The 21,722-nt window shown below is 36.3% G+C and overlaps 1 protein-coding gene across 1 annotated transcript in view; it reads right to left on the bottom strand.

Annotated features, from left to right (window-relative positions):
- STARD9 (StAR related lipid transfer domain containing 9) overlaps positions 1–21,722 on the bottom strand; it is a 100,212-nt gene that overhangs the window by 34,700 nt on the left and 43,790 nt on the right. The window contains exons 8-20 of the mRNA XM_027641796.1: positions 16,838–16,907; positions 13,613–13,685; positions 12,646–12,713; positions 11,992–12,089; positions 11,575–11,775; positions 11,074–11,171; positions 8,880–8,957; positions 8,021–8,095; positions 7,125–7,304; positions 3,294–3,345; positions 2,259–2,396; positions 1,378–1,460; positions 258–361 (exon numbers count right to left, since the gene is read on the bottom strand). Of these exons, the coding sequence (XP_027497597.1) occupies positions 258–361; positions 1,378–1,460; positions 2,259–2,396; positions 3,294–3,345; positions 7,125–7,304; positions 8,021–8,095; positions 8,880–8,957; positions 11,074–11,171; positions 11,575–11,775; positions 11,992–12,089; positions 12,646–12,713; positions 13,613–13,685; positions 16,838–16,907 (1,318 nt within the window). The remainder of the gene's footprint in view (positions 1–257; positions 362–1,377; positions 1,461–2,258; positions 2,397–3,293; positions 3,346–7,124; positions 7,305–8,020; positions 8,096–8,879; positions 8,958–11,073; positions 11,172–11,574; positions 11,776–11,991; positions 12,090–12,645; positions 12,714–13,612; positions 13,686–16,837; positions 16,908–21,722) is intronic.

Below are 21,722 nucleotides of genomic sequence, written 5' to 3' on the forward strand. Positions count from 1 at the left end.
TGACAGTCTCATCTGAGGTATTTTCTTAATTATGCATCCCTAAATGATTTTTTAGGTTTGTTGCTTGGGGATCTTAATGCTCTATTTTAATCAGTTGGCCAGTGGACTTCCTTGGACATTTTTATTTGATAACTTAACAACGTGATGGGACTTATTCTATATATAGCTTTCTTTTTGCCTAACCAAGTCACTGGTTTCAGACATAATCCTGCAAGGGAAATTGTTTGTTTGACTGTTTTTTTCAGTTTTAAACTTACTTGTAAAGAGAAGAAAGGACATAATGTGGAGAATTGGTGCAATTTCCATCTAAGTTGAGCCAGTCTAAAGCTCCACAACTCCGAGTGGGTGGGGTTTCATTAATCTAGAAAACACATGAGACAGGAAGAAAAATAAATCACAGCAACCCAGGAACTTTCAAGTTATCATTAATACCACTGTTGTTAACTACAATGTGCAATGCTGCATAATAGCTCCCATGTGAGTTTATAATCTCACACTTCTGCTTAGTCTTTGATAATGAGCAAAATTGCTAAGTATTTGTTACTGAGTACATCTCTTTTTGCAGCTCTATTTTAATGTACTGCATGTTTCATTAATCAAGAAATTAAGAAGGAAAACAAAAAAAAGTTAAGCCCCTTATCTCAACTACAGAAGTGAGCACAAAAGGACAGTTTATTGAAAGGTATAAAATGTTACTACATGAAAATCCATTCTAAAAGGTGGATTCTTGCCAATATCAGTTGCTAATATGGTTAACCCCTAAACCAGAAAATTTATATTCCTTAAATTTGGTTTCATAGTTACATCTGCTAGTAATTTTAAGAATTATCTCATCTTTTAAATATTATTGAACTAGCTAACCAAATAATATCTTATAGTAGTTAGTTCCTGAGCTTAACATACCAAGAAATATTTTATCTATTTCTGATGTATGTAAAAGTTAAGTGCTTCCAAAGTCAGTAATACTTAAGTATGTAATCCCATAAATCTTCATTTCTTCTAGTATACCTTGTTCAAGACAGTGAAATGACAGAGAAAGAAAATTCAGAGAATTATCAGATGTGGAAAGATTCTTAACTAGTCTTTTCACTGCGGCATTCTGCCTTTTTGTTTCAATCCTACTGTAGTCATGACTAGAAATAGGAAACACTAAATTACTCAAGGGATCTGCATCATCTTTTGCTAAGCACATCTGAAAGAAGTGCTAGTGTCCCACAAAAGGTTTCGTGTCATTACAGACCATTAGATGGAGGAAATGAAGCAAGTGAATATGACGACAAGAAGAAATATTATCTTTATCAGGCTGGCTTTTAAGAAGAAAAAACCCAAGAAAATAGATGAAAAATTAGGTGAGAAAAATACAGTTTTAGAACTTACCGATCTTCTTTGTCTTAAGATAGCAGCTTCTGCTGGGTGATTGAATCTAAACTTATGAGACTTGCCAAGGACAACAAGGGCCCCTGTGAAAAAAAAATAAATTAGACATTTACAGAGACAATTCATCAAACTACTACAGAATAGTTTGTAAAAAAAAGGAATTCTGACCAACAGCTTTCCGACCATCACAGAATAGAGAACTGTGGAATGGCAGAACTATCATTCTGTAATAACAGCATACAAGCAAACTAATCTTGTAGATCTCTGCAAACCAAACATAACCGTAAATTCCCTGTTCACATTAAAGGACAGCATGACTTCATACCAAAAACTTAACCAACCCACTGCTGAAGACTTGTTTTTACACTATCTTCTTAAGAATCTAGATAACTGCAAGTTCACAGAAGCTGAACTGTTATTTTAAACAACCTAAAAATATGGCAGCCTGATCCATTTAACCTGAATTCATTCATCATCACCTGTGACTTAGTGGCTTGTAGCTTCTACCTAAATACACTGTGAAAAAGCTGAAGGTCATTTCAACCATGTTATATAATTGCCAAAAAACCCCTTCAGTGGTCAGCTGGCTTAGAGCCAGTCTCCACTACTTAACACTATAGTACCTCTGAATACAGGTGTTCCTTTTTCAGAAGGCCAAAAGGAGTCAGAATATTGTCACCAATGTCTTAATTTTATTTCTGTGGGGCCGTTAATTTATTTGTTCCAATCTGGAAGCTCTAGCCATGGATCAAACCTGGGCAGCAGTAGCTGACTGAGAGATAACTTTTTTAGATCTGCTCAAATTCCATAAATCCTTGTCTGTGAAATCCAGTGGTAAGTTAATTATAACATAGCATTCACAGAAAAAAACCAAATCTTACCTTGTGACAGACGACATGATCCAGTGACTTCACATCCATTCACAGAGCAGTGTGCACCTGGAACTGGTCGCAGGGTCACAATCCCACAGTTGTTGTCTATCATACAATGATTCCTTTCAATCCACTGTCCCTGCAAAACTACAGTGTATAGATTTATCTCACCTGTTGAAGAGGTTATTTTCCTCAGGATAGAGTACCACACACTGTTTGACACTATGCACACTTCACAGAGAACTACATCATGTGCAGAACAAGGAGATTAAATTGCCATCTTTGACTGCTAGTCAAGTACTTGGTCACAGAAAAAACTTATTATCGAAACTCATTATTGAAAATAGTGAGATTGTTTCTTTATTTCCGGTTCTGGAAAACTATACATCACTTTCTAATTTGTGAGCTGATGTGCAAATTTTTCTATTGTGCTGAATTTTCTTAACGCCATTATGGAATTTATTGTTTATATTTTACTGATCTACTGGTAGAAAATAAACAAACTTAACCAAGCTTAGCAGAACCTAACCAAAGCTGAGATTTTACAAGGTTTCCAATTTCAGTATAAAGTTTTAGTTCTCTATCATATTTTCTAGCTCTTGAGATTGACTGCTAAAATTAAAAGTAGAAATTCAATTAAATAAAAGATATTCTGAATAATTTGGATTTTATACTAAAATACTCTGTCCAAGTAGAGTTGAAAAGCATTTTCAATGTCTCATGATCACTTGTGCCACTAGTTTAGGATAGAATATACGAGGATTTGGATGTTAAATGAAGATATGTTTAAACTCTAGTGTAGTATTTCACAAGTGGGAAGAAAATTCTGAAGAGATCTCAATCATGTGAAGACCACTGACTTTTCAGACTCTTAAACAAAAAATAATCAACATATTTTAGCCAACTTAAATAATTAGTCTCTTCTACTTACCTTCTTCTACAAAGAAAGCTGACAAACAAACATTACCTAGCTATTACACATGACAAATGTAAACCTCTTGGTTTGACCTGACTGTATCATAATTTGTAATATCATTCTCTTACCAATGTCTTGATCTTGGTCTGAATCACTTCTTCCAATTTTGGTTGTTCCTTCCTAAAACAAGAAAAGAACTAATTTAAAAGTTGGTTGAGGAAAGTGGATTACATATACTAATTAAAAAAGCTTTGGAACAATATCTTAGCAAACACCTGAAAAAAAATTTGCCTCTCAATGACTGCATTGTTTGAAGCAAACACTATGTAATTGGTAATACTTCAGTCTGCTGTTCCCCCTAGCGTTGTAATTACTTCTCATCACGAAGCTATGTCGGCTTCTATGACTCCAGTAGATGAAGTAACCCCTAATAGATGACTTTTGGACTGTACTTGAGACAAATGTTTTAAATATGAACATGCATCCTGATGCATTGAACTTTTATAGTGAGACTTATTGTTTGTAGAAAAGCGAGTATGCTTTTAATAAATATCCATGCAGAAAGAAAGAAGTTGCAAAATGATTGTTCACTTAACTAGGCTTTTCAGATACAAAAGTCATAGAATTCCTAATTTGTAGGGGTACTTTGTCATAGTTTATGAATTTTTCAATCTAACTACTAAGGAAGAACTTATTTCTGAAAATTAAATTACATCTATGAAAAGTCTTAGTGCTTATGGTACATGGGCAAGTTCTCAAACTTGAAGATTCAATAACTTCAATGAAAGGAACAAAAGTCTACAGAATACAGTATTTCTATGGTACACTGCAAATACCAGTAATTTAAACAATACCATGAGGAAAAAAAAAACCTACCAAAAGAATCCAATAGATTTACCATCTGTCTATTACCTTCTGTTACCAGTTCTACACTTTTTCTTAGGAAATCAAAGCAAAATAATTTCCGAATTCTGAAGAGAGACTATACTTGGTTATGGTAAAGTGATTAGTAAACGCACTCTAAAATTACTTTAGTGGCAACTCTTTGGGTCATATTAAAATTAAGTATGGACAATAAACTATGTGATTTTTGCATTCATATTAGAATAAATTGAATATGCTCTCTTCTCCGAGCATATTGTAACCTGGATTTAAAGATGAAGCAAGAAGCAGCAATTAGAAGCCTGAATGATGGGAAAACAGAAGCTGTTTAAGATGACGCAGTTATGGGTAATTATGGATAAATCACAGTGGATTTCTGCATTGGAGGGAAAGGGAATGGTTATCATTCAGCTCCTCACAGTGCTCAGCTATCTGAACCAACTAACAGACTCCTCTGGCACAAGCCCTGCTGAGACTTCCCTTGCTGGAAAGGCTGAAAGCTGGATTGTGCCCAGTGCCCCTGCTTTGGAGTAGTTACCAAGATACATGTCAGTTTAATGTTCAGTGGACTCAACTGCAAAATGTCCACCTGGGTTGGCCACAACTTCCAGAAAACTTATGATCCATATGGCCTTTGACTTACCTCAATCAAGTGAGTTGTAATGTGTATTTTACACAAAGAGAAGTAAACCAACTCCTAAAAGATGTCTTTATCAATTATCTTCTTCACTAAGCAGGGAAATAGTTATTGCAATTCCAAAAGAAACTTTTTCGAACTTGCTGAAATAACTCTCTGGTAATACAATTTAATTTTAAAAAGTGTATTACAGCAGTATTGGCTCATGAAATTCATAATAGTATCTCAGTTGGTTGGAGTGATTCTGGGTGAGTTTAAAACCAACCCTAAATTGCAGGTGAGAGCAAGGGTACAGAGATGATACAAGCAAACTAACCCAACTTGAGAAAACAAAACAAAAATAGCCATAAACCAGGCCCATGTTGATTTCATTTTTTTAAATGCTATTACTGAGCTAATAATTTCAATAATTATACTCTTTTGTGATTGAATATTGAGTATTCTACCTGAAAAAGTGAAAGATGTTTCAGATGAAATGACTCCACAACATGACCTTAACATGTCATCATATATCTTTACATATGTTGAAGTGCTTTTATATTGTTACCCTCTTTTGGCTGTATCTCATGACTAAGGGTAGAATTCCCAAGGTATATATTGCAGAATCATAAAGTCTGAGATTGCTTTCCCCCTTCACTTTTGGGAGTACTACAACTTTGAAAAAAGTTTATGAAGTACATCTTTTACTAAAACAATGTAAAGAAATCCCATATTTTTAAGTTTTGCAAAAAAGGTCAATTAATTTATAGGAAAACATACATCTTCTATTAATGAAAGCCAGAAAATTAAGCGTAGGCACAGCATTGATTAGTGCAATTAATATTATGGAATATCAAGAGACTAACGGAGTAACACAATATTAATTCTACATGATCTGAAAACTGCTGCCATGAACTCCCTCTAGAAGTACAATGTAAAGTGTTATTACATGTTTAAGCCCTGTTATGTAAGGAACTGCCAACGTTTTACCTTCTTGCTGTTCAGATGAAGGTAACAAACACCAGAGACTAAAAGATGTAAAGCACAAAGAAAAGAAAAGGCAGCATCTAGGAGCAAAGAAAGAAGGGACAAAGATGTTAGTGTGACAGAGACACGAATGACTTCAGAAGGTGACCCTTCAAACCAGGTTCCTCTGTTACAATGAATATATTTTAATTACTTTAGTTGTTGTCAAAATTAGTATGGGAAAACATTTGCTGTTTCCAAAAAGGCACATAACATTAAAACATTTAAGTAGTAGCAATTGTTTCTAATAAACATTTAATGTTAATGTAGGGTTGAGTAGTTGAAGTAGCATGTTGATCAGCACTGGATATCATTACTTGGTCCCTAATTATTACCTGGTACAATTTCTTTGTGTAGGAATGAGAAAAATTAGTCAAGTTTCTCTTCCAACATGGTAAAAGAATAGTATGATTTCTGTTTGAAATGTTTGTTGTCATTTTTAAGAGGAATAAAAAAAATCCTCTGTCCTAAACTATATTAATCACCACAAAATCTAGTTTGGATAAAGATTTTTTATTAGTAGACAGATACATGATTTTCAAACATGTTTAACACATGTTTTGGCAATGAGTGCACCTCTGTAGAGGTGCCCAACCATCATTCCTTTCACATTAAATGGCACAAATATTTCAGTAATTTCCATTCATTTAAACAACATAAAAAAGTTAAACTCCAGTTTAGTACTGACTTACTAAAATAAAAAAAAATCCCCTAAAACTGTTTGACCTAACCATGCACATCATATGCCACAATGTGCAGTAATGTAGACACAATGTTATGAAAGTTTCTTGGTGAAAACCTTGCCTTAAATGAGCAGCTACAAAGCAAAATAGTATCTATAAGGCCACAATTTCTACCTGATCTTCAAAAATAGCTACTCAAGTAGGATCACAAGTAATTACCCTTCATGCAACACACCTGGAATCTACTTGGCAGACCTGGTAGGGCTAAAAGCAATATGTCAAAGTCACTGGCAAAGTGAGCTTGTGTTTTTTAAAGCTTACTTTTATCTATACACATAGAGACTACTCCAGTCTTAAGTATACAAATATTTCAGAAAATGTGGACCAGTGTGTCTGGTATACTTCAAGCACCATCCTTTATGTTTACACATACACGCTTTGTGGACAAACTACTAATGCCTAATTTGAGTATTTTGCTTTGCTTGTGATACATTATCAAATTTTTTGCACATGCATTCATAAGAGATCAACGTATATTCGTATATGAATATAGGGTCAGCTCATATATGAATTCTTTTCCTTCTCCATTTCCATGTATTTTCCGCTTTTTTCCCCCATTATATGTCTTGTGATCTGAGACCTTCACTTTTTGATAGCTGTTGTTGTAATGCCATCCTAACCACTCTCCATTTCCAAAGAAAACAAATGTTTTCAAATTAAAGAGTAAAATAAGATGAGTGACAATATCTCACCCTGAGATGATACAGCACCACTCCTGTGCTGAGGATATCATCATCCATGGCCATTAGATGAGGTAGACTAGAATCTATTGTTACTCCAGCTTTTTCTTTGTTGATGTCCACACTGTATTCTTCCATGATGGCTTTCCTGTCTGTCCACTTACTTGTCCAGTCTTTGGTCAATTGTTCAATCTTAAAGAATAGGAGAGGAAACTGTTTCACTTACTAACAGAATAATTTTTCTCATTCATAAATTTCTTCAGAAAGATCAGCATTTTTTCCAGTTACTGGATGCAACATTCTTTCACCAGTTACAACTAGAAATAAACCAGGTGTATTTCTAATTGCAGCACATTTCTGTGGCAACAAAAAAATTGGGAAAAAAACTGTACTACTACCAAGTGAAGCCAGTTTAATCTGCTAGAGTCTCATTTCCAGAATGTCAGAAAGAGGCATGATCATGCTAACAAGTTATTTTGCCTGGTTTTGAGCAAAACTTACACTTAAGGTCTCGCAAACATTTCCTGGTCACCAGTGACCAAATCTTTTTAGTAGTTTTAGTGAGTGCACAATAATTTCATTTGAATAAATTGGAGGAGTTTAATCTTAGAAGGGACAGACTCCGTATAATTAATTACTGTGGTGTATTGAGACAGCTTTCAAAGAGTAGATTGTGCAGACTTAGTGATACACAATGCACTAAGTCCCATTAAAGACACAAGACTTTCATTATAAATTGGTAGAGTGCACTTAACGTGGATTAGGGTGTCAGTTTCCTGAATTTTCAGAGTAAAAAGGAAAAGATTAAGCCAATAACATTTTCACTGCGGTTTCAGAACTACAGCAGTGTTATTCTCCTGGCCTAATGAAACAGTGGATAGTTACAGCATCAAGTAAATCATACACACCTTCATTTCATTCTGAAGGACTAGCTCAGTCAGATTTCCATCCCTGTCATCACTCCAAGATGGGCTGGAATTTCTCTATATAAACGACAGCCACCAAGATCTACATGTTAGTTTCCTTATTCTCAACTGGCAGGCATATTAGTTCAATATGACAAACTCAGAAGAAGGAAAGACAAAATACACATGCTCCCTTCTAGTACCTAGCTTACATCTCTAGCTATTGCATGCAATTTTTTGGGTAAAGAACTGGTAAAAAAGCCATAACAGAGAGATACTTCTGTGCAAATAAATCGTGGAGTGTAGTTCCTGTCTCTCCCAGCAAAACAATCTCTCCATGGCTTGGAAAACCAAGACACTATTGTTACTCAAAAGGAGAAAAACACCAGAGATGTAATCTGTATTGTGAGGGCTCACAGATGTTCACAGGTTCTTTTGGGGGACAGAGCGTTCAGGCAGGGTAGAAGCTCCAAGATACTTTTGAGGTCACTAGTTCACAAGTTGGACAGGAAAATTACATCAATGATTAATATTTTGTACTGTTCTGGTGTTTCCATATCCTTAAAAATAAAATACTTCTATTTCGTGGTATTTGTGGACAGGAAAATCATCCAACTCTATGAAAGACAAAGAAATCCTTTTGAATGCTGCTTATACTTCAGGTTCATCAACATAATGACAGAAAACGGAGAAATTACAGAAATGCAGTTAACCTTACAATGACTGCAAAATCACCCAGACAACAGTTTAATTTCCCTCCAGTTACAATAAACATGGAAAGATACACAGATCAGATTAAAGTAAGCAACTGTAGCTACCTAAAGTAACACAAAAGCTCCAGTGGGGCCGCATTGCTACTTACCAGTTCAAAGCTCAGCAGCATGGTTTTCAGCCTGTCAATTTCCTCTCTCAGTTCTCTGATCAGTTTCACATTTGCATCCTGAAACATTGAGACACAGAGCATTCAAAAAAAAATTCTTAAAAAAATTCTAGCTAAAGAAGTCAATGCAGAGATATTCAAACAGCCAGGAGGAGAGGAGAACAGGCACTCTCACAGCAGTACTCCTTGCTTCACTCGCCAGGCCCCTTGGATGTACTGCCTAGGGGCAGGTGGTTCCCAGCTTCAATAGGTTCTCTTTTCCCATAAACTTTGCTCCATCTCTCTTCTGAACACAGACCTACCACAGCATTTGTTCCCATCATGACTAGCTGGATACATCACTACTTTTAAGGATCTACCTTCAAAATTGTTACAGAAAGTCAGAAAAATGTTGTTATTTAATGCTGATATATAAAATCAGACTAAGGGGGACTACGACAGGATGTCACCAAGCATGGTATTAAAAGCTCTTGCAGCTGATACACGAAGAATTTCCTGCCTGCTGGTGTGGAGGCATTTATCTCACTCTCAGAGTAAGCACCTCTGCACTGGTACTTTCTGGAAACCAACTTTTTAGACAGTTCAGGGAAACTCTTGGGTAAAGAATCAATTTTTTCTGGGCTGCCAGTGACACTTTGGCTCACATCAATTTGTAAGACTGAAGAGCTGAAGAGGGTGATGGGAACACGAGCTGGGAGGCTTGTATGTGACAAGAGGCTTACCCAGGAGTGTTTACTTGCCTTTAGCCTGTCAAACAGTTGAGAACTACTGCTGACAAAATTAAGCACACTATTTCTGCCACTAGTGATGTCAGAAGGCACTGGTAATACAGATGCAAATTAAATTTGGGAAACCTTGGATCAGAAGGGTTTAATTCTGCCCATATTTAACAGAGTATTGTTAGGAAAGCAAATAAGTGAAGTACATCTCTATGATTCTATGCTTTTATCTACAGAAAAAATCTTGATACACTCAGGTCAAAGCACAAAAGAATACTACCAAAGCTGTAAAGTCAATGACATAAAGATTAAGAAACCTAAACTCAACAGATATGCCTTAGATGGATACACTGTGATTCAGTTCTTAAGTTATTTGATCACATGTAAAGGCAGCCTCATGCAGAAGGCCAGGTAAATCACACTCAGTCAGAGAGCAGCAATTCAAGAGTTTTATATTTCTAGTATATGTGATTGTAGATCTTGATTACTATGTGTTATTTGAATTTTGCTACGAAGACATACAGAATTATGCGTTTCCCCATGGATTACTTTTAATGCTGGTTCTTATCACTATAAGTGTCTAAAACCTCCACAACTACTAATTAATCTGTTTTAATATCATGTCTTTGATTGGGAGAGTTTAAGTTTTCACATTTATTAAATGTGTACTGGGGTAAGGGTGGAAAATGAGAAAAAAGCACACATTGAAGGTTTGCTTTAAGCATCTGGACTAGCATTGAACAAGAATAGTATAGCAGGGGTAGCAACAGAATACAGCCCTCAAATGCAGCATCTGACTCTCCCCTCAATAGTCTGCCATCTTTTAACTTGTGCAGCCTGTGAAAGACCTCTGCACAATTGAACAGATGGATCTGCCATACAGTCAGAGTTCATTCCTCGAACAGGCCTGTTTTGTACAATGAATGAAGCTGGGGTTCTGTGGTCACTATTTAAAGGTTTAATTATTTTTGTGTACTAAAAAGAAGACAAATGGATACTACATAGGCTACCTTAGGCCTGGTATACTAACTTTTGAATTCTTGATGGCAACCTTGACAGTGTTCATTTTACTTGCCAAAGGAAGGGTTTGCAAGGGTTATGCACTTAGAGTAACAGGTTAAATGGTAACAAATAGTCATAACAGATCTGTAGCTCTACCAATATTTATGATAAAGACACAGATTAAACATACATGTCATACCAATTCAAAGAGAAAGATGATTGAAACGCAATGGACAGAGATGAAGAATGTAAAATAGGTGTGAAATTCTAAATGGTTTAAACTGCAGGGAATCAAAGAAATTATTTCTGTAATATCCAGGCTCTTATTTAGCTGTCATTAACATGGAAAAAAAAGAAGCAAGAATTTTATTCACAGAGCAGTTATTCTGAAAAAACCTTAAACAACACATGTAACAAAATGGGACAAAAATGAAAAGCAGGACTCAAGGCCTCACCTCATTCACTCTGGGCTTGTTAATAATATTTTTGGCATTTGAAGCATATCTCAAAGTACTCATGGTCTCATTGTAGCTGGAGCTGGCAGGGGAGATAGCTACAGACAGAAGACAATCAGAAAAGAAACACAATTTTAAAAAGTAATCAGTTTAACCCATCATTTTTCAAAAAAATATATTTTTTTTTTAGTCTTGCTTCTTTAAAAACAAATCAGAAAATATTCTTAGGGTTATTTCATTAAACTCACAGAGAATGTCTTCTAAAGGTTGTATTTATAACTGAATGAACACTTAAAATCAAAGTTATGACCTTGGAAACTCTTAAACTTAACTTCATGCACAACCAGCTGCCTTTTCATTTCCTGGAGTATTCTATGAAGTATTTATGAAAATGTTTACAAGGACAGATTCTAAGTGGTATAGCTGTCTTCTCACTGCAGTAGAGATGTATATTAAAGATGCAAGGTAGTGATGTTAACAATTAACAGAAACCAAACTCACTGGCAATCATAATGGTTTTGGAGTTGCCCCCCAGACTATCCTTCAGAAGCCAGGTGAGGATGGAGTCGCGGTATGGGATGTAAGCCGGCCGCCTGGTCCCACTGACGCTGCCTGTGGAAGGACTGTCTGCATGACTGCTCTCCCCTTCGCTTGCTATGGTGTTAATGCTCTGGCAGCTGCTGAACATCTGTGAATTTTGTGCTGAAGGAGAAATACCACAGAACTCAGGAAAGGGGTTATTTTTTTTAATGTCATGGCTATTTAATTTTCTTAGATGTCATGACAGTTTTTGAAGACATCACAGCTGCTCTGTGCAGTTTTTTATTGTAAATGCAAATAACATTAAGACACGACACACGGTAAATGAGTCATGTGCTTTTATCACTACCCTTCAATATAAAGAACTGATGGGCTTACCTAAAGTGGATATGACAATTCCAAGTGTCACTAATGACTTGTTAATATTGGCACCTTCGGTAATTCTATCTTTACAGTAACTAGGATCAGCTCTTTCACTGTATCATGCAAGCATGAAAAAGACAATGCAAAATAAACAAAAATTATTAATTATGAATGTACAGTCAATATGAAAACATCATGTATTTTCAAGAAATAAAAGAAAATATAAATTTTGAGCTTTGCAATTAAAAACCTAATTTCTTTGAATATTTCATATTGCCCTCTATTTCAAAAAGTCCAAACAACCATGAGCAAAGGCTATGGGTGCAAGATTCTGTTAAAGACCCACCAAAAACATAAACTCAAGTCTGAACTGGGCAACCCAATCATATTGGTTCTGACTGTAACAAAAAAAACATACATCTCAAAACTCTGCAAGGGTAGACTGGTTCAGTACAAAAGTCCCCTCAATTCTACTTTCTGTGTTCATACATTCTTGAGGGAAAAAAAAGTTCTGTTCTAAAACTCTTCAGCATGACTTCCATTTTTCTGTTCTCTGTCACATCTAGTAAAACCATATGTTCCTCACCGAAATGCATAGCTAAGATTAGAGACTTAGGAACTTTTGGAACATGAATAAAATTACCTCTTTGCCCCTCAATATATTATTACCTGCCTGCAAGGTCCACTAAGTTGATCTTGCTTGCAATTTCAGAGGGGAGATTGTTCTCCAATATAGCCTGGAGAGAAAAACACAAATAAGGAAGATTATTCCTCTTAATTAATGAATGAAAATAAAATTGATGTGCTCTTTCATTTGAAACTGAGTTGTACATATGACTGTCTCACTGCCTTTCTTTGTGACCTTGAACCTCTGACTGTGTTCAAACTATTAACTCAACAGCTTTCTCACCGGACAGAGAAACTACCCTCTTATGCCAATTTCCTCTTGAAAAAAAACTTTACTGCCTAGTGACTGTTAAAGGCTTTCTTGTAGATCTTGCAGAGTTATTTTCCATTAATGTATTCCAAAGGTCTTTTGTGAAACTACAGAAAAATATCCCAAAATGTTCTGTGATTACAGGATGTTAGAAGTGTGAGATAGAAAAGGTCTATTGGATCACTAAATGAGTTCCCTGCCAGGGAAGGATATAACTCCTCCAGAGAAAGGCTGCATTGTCTCTGAGAGAGTACTGGATGCCAAATGCTAAAATACAAGGACATCTGAAAAGCTGGACAGATACAAAATTTTGGTGTTAAACTAATGCTATACTTCAATTAAGCATCTTAAACAAGTGTGACAAAACATAACTTCAAACATATTCACATGCAATTTCCACAGTGTTCTAGAAGGGGTATTGCATTTCAAAGAGCTGATTAAAACTGAAAACGTTTCTTTTTAAAGTGAGTCTTTGGCATCACTTCTGACTATAAGCTTGCACAAAGGAATAGAATACTTCAGTAAACACTCAGCACATCAGGCTGTGTAGGAAGTGTAACACAGTGATCCAAAGGAAATAAGTAACAGCTTCCACTGAGATTAATACAAACAGCACAAAACAATGACAAGTAAACAATTCACAACACAGTGAACAATGCTTTTGAGTGTGAAAAGGAAGTTGAATTATTTTTAGCTAACCTGAGTGTAGTGGATGGTGAAGATAGCATGGGATCTACTGCTGGCACTGTGCATATGTGTAGCTGCTGTGATTCTAGAAAGAAGAACAAACCATCCAATTACAATGGGTTACTTTCCAGTACTCAGGGAAATAAAAAACCAACAAATACAGTAGATAAGTGAAGATGAAGGAATGTGAAACTCAGAGAACATGGTAGGCTGCATTCTTGGATCTGATCACAGAGCATTTGGCAGAGAACCTGGAAGGGCAGAAACCGGGGACTGATTAGAGCTGTTTCTGTCCACCAGTAGCACTCTGAAGAAATACCTTAAAGCAGCTTTACAGCACAGGTGTAAGGTGTTGCATAAGCATAGAACGCAGCAGAGAAGTACAGCCAGCAACAGCATCAAACAGTTCACCCTAACATCACTGAATGTACCAGCCCAGCACATTTTCTCCATATTGTCCCCATTTTTATTCCTTGGAACTTCCTAAGGGTCCAAAAAGCTTCATACCCCACTTCTGGGGTTCTTTTATGTCAAAGGGCTGATACAGTTCTTTTACACTGTTAGAGGAGTCCAGTGAGATTAACCAATCTACCCATGTGAGTACTAAATGAATACTGTAATTCACTGTGTGGCACTTACTTGATTTTATGACATGGACAGATTGGTCACACAGCTCTAATGCTCTGACATACTGCACTCTGGCAAGTGGGTACCAGGCACAGGAGCAGGAGAAGCAGCACCATCCCACTGTCTGTAATGCAAACTTTTGGAAATCCTACTTTCTTTATTGTTGTTTTAATTAAACAAACCCAAAGAAAGCAGTATTTTGCCTAGGGCAGAAGCCAGGTCACAGATCTTTTTCTTTTGTTGCTCTTGTAGCTTGCCTTGAGTATCAAGCTACACATACAGCCTTTAGTATCACTTTTGCCAAGTCTACCCTCAACAACAGTAGGTAACTTTACCAGTATAGAAAAGGACTGTGGTACCATGCTTTTTTTACATGCCCAGCTGTCAGAGTACTGCAGACACCAGTTGCACTAGAGAGCAGAAAGCCGCAGTTGTGCATACACTGCTGAGCATCCAGAGCATGCGGGTAAAGCCAGGACTCTCCTCCCTGTTGTTCTCTCCTTCCTACACCTCCTCCACAGCCACGTGAGCAGGTTTTGCCAAAAGCTACAGGCAGCCTAGTGCATCACGGTTGTAAGTGAGCCTAAGCTGAGGTAGCAGGAGAACATAAACTAGTCTCCAGATGTTGGAGGAGGAAGACAATTAGGTAAAGGGCAGATGACAGAAAACAGCTCTACAGTGGGTAGAGAATATAAGGGAACAGTACCGAAGTTTATAAAGCAAAAGAGAAAAAGAAAGTGCCTCAGGATTCGGAGGAGAAAGTATTAGTACTCACTTCTCACCTCCAACAATACCCAAGATAATTGGAGGGCTAGTTCACATCTCAAGTACACACAACCCATTTGAACATTTTATGGGAGAACGTATGTGTTAGTTTTTCATATATTCTATTATGTCATGGTGTGTGTTGTACATTTTAATATTATTAACTGTTCTGATAGTATTATCTAGATTCACTGGTTGTTTACAGTGCCAGGACTGTACTTTTGGAAATTTGCATTTGCTGCATTATAAAAATTTTAATCTTAAACATTTAAAACTGAGTCTTGTAAAGTGTCAAAAGAAAAAAAATAACACTGAGAGTAACAACAAAAATAATGATTGCATGTCAAAAATCATATTTATTTATTTTATAATGGGCAAGTGTGCCCAAAGCAGCGCTGGAGACGACTTGATAAAACCAACTGGTAGAAAAAATGCCTTCAGTAAACTCTGATTGGTATTAGTACAGAGGATATCCTCTGTCTCATGAAATGCACTACCCATGTGCATTTCCCTCTTATCTTTCCTGTATAGTCAGACCTGGAGCCATCACGCCCCATCTGCTCCTCTCCTGCCTCCTGCCATATAGGGTAATTGCAACCTGTTCACCACTTTCTTTGTCCCTAAGATCCTGCTAAGGTTCATTTGGCATAAAATTTCCCGGACTGCAGATGTTTTAAATGAGTTTGATTGTATTTATGATGCACTAATAAATACACTGCAGAATAGTTAATAAAAATAAAGACTGTAGGAAAGCAAGAGTCTCTTGTATATTCCAAATAAGTTTTGGAAGAAATACTCAGAGAAAGAAGTTGTTGTTTTGTTTCATGCAAATGACGTAGTTGGAAACTTCAGCATCACAAAAACTTACATACAAAATATTGCACCTCTGATTTTTTTTTTCTTTACATCTTCAATTTCCTTAGCTATGAGACAACTGTAGGATTACACTAGTAGACAGACTGGGATTTTGTTGTTCTGAAATAGTCTATTTTTACCATAGAGCTGCATCTACTAATTGCTACAAGCAGAAGCAGCAAAACTTAATCCTGATGTATATTCTATGTTTTTTGTGATAATGTAGCTTAGTTTTTATTTACTTCCCAGCATCACTGTTATTCTAAAATCTTGACTATTTTATGATAAGAGTCAATATCAGTTTTAGAACTGTGATTCGCATTTGGAGGATCCTTTCAAATATTACTTTTTCTATTGCTGTAATGGCAGTTGTAAAACTAGTCAAGGCTTCTTGTTGAGAAGATAAAGAACTGTCTTGACTAAAGAAAGCCAAAATCATTGACTTCACCAGTGCACCAAATCCCGCAGTTCTCTCATAGTAAACACACATGATTTTGGGCTAAGAACTTTTAAAAATATTAATAGAAATTAAACCAAATAATTATAAACCAAATACTTCTGGAAAATAAATAAATAAATATACACTATATTTTCAGCAGTTTTAGATAACTAAATTAAACTAACAAGAGAGTTGAAAGCTATGCAGTCTAAAGTGTCATGAGCAAGTGAAGGGGAAAATCAGATGTCTGTTTACAGGAAAATGTTTTCTTGGCTTGCATCTTTTATCACGGACAGATGGTTGAATTTTGTGGGTAAGTCAGTATGGGATCAGTTTTGAAGAAACAACTTCATGAGTGCTTATAGCTCTTGCTGTAGATAATATGAGGATGTATAACATCTTATGTGTATGTTCTATGCAGGATCAGCAAATCTGACACCCTGTCATGACAAAGCATTGGCAACATGGTCAGTAAAATAAACATCAATGAAATTAACACACGGTGGAAGAAGTGTTAAATACAGATGGAGTTGTTTTGTTATATAAAATACCTTTTAGCTATTCCTTCTTCTAGAAGTTTTACAACTTGCTTGTAGTCTGTAACTAAATGATGAGTCAATCCTGCCAAAGATTCAAGAAGAGTTAAATATATAGCTTTCTCAAGAAGTTTCAGTCAGTTAATCCAACAATTTACTCAACATCAGAAGCATAAGGATGTTCTGCTGAGATGACAGTCTATTCTAGAAGTAGTCTCTTAACTAGAGTAACTTTTATTTTAGAAAATCCCAAATATTTTATTTTTAAAAAATAAAGTTAAAAATTGCAGTCCATCCTTCAGTGATGTACTGTGCCTTCAAAGTGCAGATCTTTTTCCAACTTATCTGCAGAACAATATTATTTAAAAGCCAGTATAACTCTAACTCCATAATAAATGTTCAGCTATGTCACTCCTACTAATTGGGTACAGATCCTGTAAAAAAGCTTTTTGCCATTGCCTCTGGATAATGGTTCTGCTCACACAACTAACGGAATTCAGAACCAACTAACCACTGTGAATATTCACCACTTACTTAGTTAGGCTTCAGCCTACAGTTAGAAGTCTTCATGCACTTTTCTCCTCAGAGGGTTTTTGAGGGATCTCCCAAATAATTGTATGAAACATTCAGCCTTTTCTTGTCTTCTGCTTTCAGCTTAGGCTTTAGTTTGTTTGTTTGTTTTGGGTTTTTTCTATCTGATTTTTGTATTCATACAAATGAAAGAAATACTGCATTCAGAGCCTGCTGTGTTAGAGGGGTGGTCGTGACTAAGCAGGCCCCAGTGGAGGGCAGTGTGCTGCTGTGCTGCACCAGCCCTGCCAGCTCCTTGCAAAATGCAAATTCCAGCAGACATACAAACTCATCCTCAACAGGCTTGTGTTTCCCATAAATCCAGTTTAATATGCCTCATTTCCATTTTATGGTGATGATTATTTATCATTTGTACTGTAGTGACTCCTTAAAAAACACCTGAGCTATGAAGCAAGTCTGCATCATACAATACCCAGTAAAACACTCCTGTGCAAAATGTTTTATCTCACAGTTGGAATCCAGGGTAACTTTCTCCTCCCACTGCAGATTTAGGTTTGGACAGTTTTACTACAGACCACAAAAGTGTGGGTGAAGACAAAGTACTGAAAAAATTTGATTTATTTGGATCAAATAATTTATCTACTGCTAGAATGCAAGTCAAGATTAATGAAAAATTCAACAGGACTGAAATAAGTACTTCTGACATTGACAGAGTCTATTCTCACAGGATAACAGCTTGCATAACTTTAAATGAAGACAAAATCTAAGTCAAAGATGGGAATTTACTTTAGTCCTTTAACAACTGATACACATAAAAAAAAAAAAAAGATTTTTGGATCACCCGCACTTTAAGACACCCCCTCACTGCAGCGTGCATGCATGCACACTTGCACATACACAAAGTATAGAATGATTTTCAAACAAAAGTATTTCTTCTGCTCTCTAGTGTCCCTTTACAATACATTAATTCCAGAAGTCATCACATTTTCCATTTGAGAAAGAGGCCCATTATTTTTCCAGCAGCACTGGGATCTTCAGAGCTCAGAATGTGGAAACTATCTACGTTGTTTTCCCGGATCCTTTTTCAGGGTCTTATTTAACTACATAAAAACTCAGCTATAAAAAATAGAGGAAGAAATTCTTACCTGCCTACATTTCCATAAGCACTGGAATAGTGAATCTAGTACAGAGTTCAAAGCATTTAGTTTTTTGATAAGACTAAAGAAATATTGCAAATGTTGCTTGAAAAGAAATGACAAAGTGTTTTGTTGGTTGTTAGAAAAAGAAAGGTCATTTTCAAATTCCATAGAAAGATCAAAAGCGCTTGTTTGTCTAGAAATCTGCCTTGGAGTAAGAAAGGATCTCCCCCAGAAATCTGTCTCAGAGTAATAAAATAGATTGCATCATTTCCTGATTTAAGAGAGGCTGATTCCTTAACAGTGCAACCATCTGTGAGAGAGAAGTTTGAAATGATTCCAATCCAAAGCACTGAAACACTTTCAGCATTTCAAAGGCTGCAATCTCTCAGCTTTTACATGTAAAAACGATGGGCTGGAAACTATTCAAAATACTTAGTGTTCAGAGCTGGGACTTCCTTAGTGGACTTGCAAATGAAAATTGAATTTCCCAGAGCATCTAAGCACCCTTAAAGGGGTTAAGTTTTCTGATTTTAGTCTCTCTCTGTTTTTCATCCACTGCTAACTGTACTCTGGATATCACTGACACTGAACACACAACTGAAACTAATGGTACACTGGGGAGCTCCTGATCAAAGTCAGTACACCTTAAAATTGCTGATTGCTTGCAAGAAGTATGATGCAAATACAGATGCTAGTCCTTATCTTGTTTGATCTATGAAAAATAATGGAAAATTTCTGAGCCTTGTTGATGTTCACCATTTTTATTTCTCCCATACAGCAAATTGCCTGGGAGAGAAACACAAAACAAGCTGCCCTTCTAATAAACTTGCTGATCGTTTTGATCTCAGCCACCTAGCTATTGGAAATAATATTCTTGATGAATATAATACTCTGATCCTGCACAGAGACACTACATATAAAATTGCCAAAGACTACTTCAACACGTACAAGGTCCTCATTACAGAGCTCAGCAATTGTTAATTGAAGCAATATACTACTGCAGTTGAGAAGCACACTTTGTACCAGTGCTGTGAACCTCTTCATTTTCTTAAATATGATCATATTAAAATCTAGCTGACTGTACTCTTCACCTGCACTCAAAAGACCTTTGGACTTTGTCACTGCTGCTTGTTTTCAATGTGAGCTACTGAATGCAGTTCCAAAATGAGCTATCACATCTTCTTTATTAGTCACTCTCCCCAACAGACACCAGAGCTGCCTAAAGTAAAGTAAACTGTCGCAATTCTTAATTGTATAAACTGTACATAGGCAAATTTATTCATTAATATATATTGATATACACATCTAAAAAAACCCAACTGTGTCATCTGTTGCCCTAAGCCACTGACTCACAGAGCCTGAAATCACTTCTGTTCACATGGTCTCACAACAGTATCTAATTACATCCCATGATGCCTTCAGTAAAGAAATTACTCCATTTTTCATGCATGTGTTCAGTTTTTTGAAAAATGTGAATCACGTCCTTAAAATTTTTCTTACTGGCATTAACACAATGGTTTTTGCAGGTTGTCATAATATTCAGAGGGAGAGAATCTTGTAAAATAAATTATTAAAACTGAACTTAGAACTGTGGCCAAAAGTGGTAAATATTACTAAGGTTAATCCTTTGCCAGTATCTTTTCCTCTCAGTTTACAAAATCTAATCAACTGGGAACTTTCACAGCATATTTCGGAACTCTAGCATAAAACTGTTCCACTCAAAGTCTTCAGCTGTGTCTAAGTATAAAATCCTTTTTCAAAGGGGGTAAATTTAAAAAAAAACAAACCAAACCAACAAACCACAACAACAACAACCCAAAAACCCCACAACAAAAAAAGTCACTGCAGAATTGAAAAAGAAGTGACAGAATGGGTCTGGAAGGTTCCAGAAGAATACTGACAAAGGACAAGCCAGCCCATTGGCAGAAACTATAACTGTATTTTCTTTTAAAACAGGGAAGCACCATTATATGCAGCCAAGGAATCACTGGAGATATAAGGCCTGAGAAAAGAGATGGAAATTACCAAGGAAGGAAGCATTTTAAAGACCTTTTCTTGTGTGGTGAATGAGCAGCTGCTAAAAGAAAATAATTAGTATCTGTACTCCACCAACAATGAAGTTCTACGATAAGCAGGTAGAAAGAATCTTGGAAAGACCTCAAAAAAGGCAAAATGTCTATGAATCTGCTTTTCAAAGAATGATAAGTTTGCCATACTAATGAGACCATCAATTCAGCTATTTTCCAACTCTCCTTAAACAGGATGCTGGTGTACTGGGAAAGCACAGCTGAAATAACCAGAATGCAAGATAGGCCCTTGTGTATAAGACTATGCAAGTTCAGCACTTTACAAGCACTGATTTCAAATGTTGAGAAAAGGAATTGGTAACAACCACTGGTTGTTAGATGTACTGTGACCAATACAACAGATGTCCAGGGAATCAGAGATGGGAATTCTAGGCTCTATTCAATCACACAGTCAAGTCACCCTATCTGTTGTCACATTTTGCCTTAATCTCTAAAGTGAGGATAACAATCCGATGTGTAATGCCGTAGAGTAAAGAAAAGGAGAGGGAGAAAAGTGAACCAGGGAGAACAAAAGAAATTCACAAAACAAACTGACACAAGAATTCTATTTAAAATCTAAAAAAAAAAATCAGTATTTGATCTGATGTGACAGGACCCACAAAATTCTGTGTGATATGCATTTTGTGTACTAAATGCATACCCCCAAGGTGTTACTACCCACTTAGTGGTCAGCCAAGCAGTTGCAGAGTCAGTGATACCAGATGCAACTTTGGAATTCTGACCACTAAATAAGGCAAACTGAAAAGGAAATCTATGCATTTACTTCCTAAAAAACCTCACTAATTTATGAAACTTGCATCAGGAAAAGGTTCTTCCTTCTGATCTCCAGTGTAAAGCTACAGTGTATGATTTTGCACTGGTGCACTGATTTTGACATGTGCCTTTTGTCCGTTTTTGGTCAGACACACAATGTAGCAGGCAAACTTTACACCAGGAGCCAATCGATTTACGAAGTACCAAAGGCCTAATTGCAAGTGAAAGTTCTGTGAGACCCTGAGGTTAAGGCATCAATCAAAACTGAAAATGAACTGGAAGTAGAAAAATGAGAGAGAAGAACTAAAGTAAGAAAGACAACTGAAACGAGAAAAAACACGTTTTCATTTTTCATCTGTTCTCTGTCACGTGATTTGAAAGCTACAATTC

Source organism: Corapipo altera, unplaced genomic scaffold (genome assembly GCF_003945725.1).
Source record: "Corapipo altera isolate COAL_440 unplaced genomic scaffold, ASM394572v1 23b, whole genome shotgun sequence".
Classification (NCBI taxonomy): Eukaryota; Metazoa; Chordata; class Aves; order Passeriformes; family Pipridae; genus Corapipo; species Corapipo altera.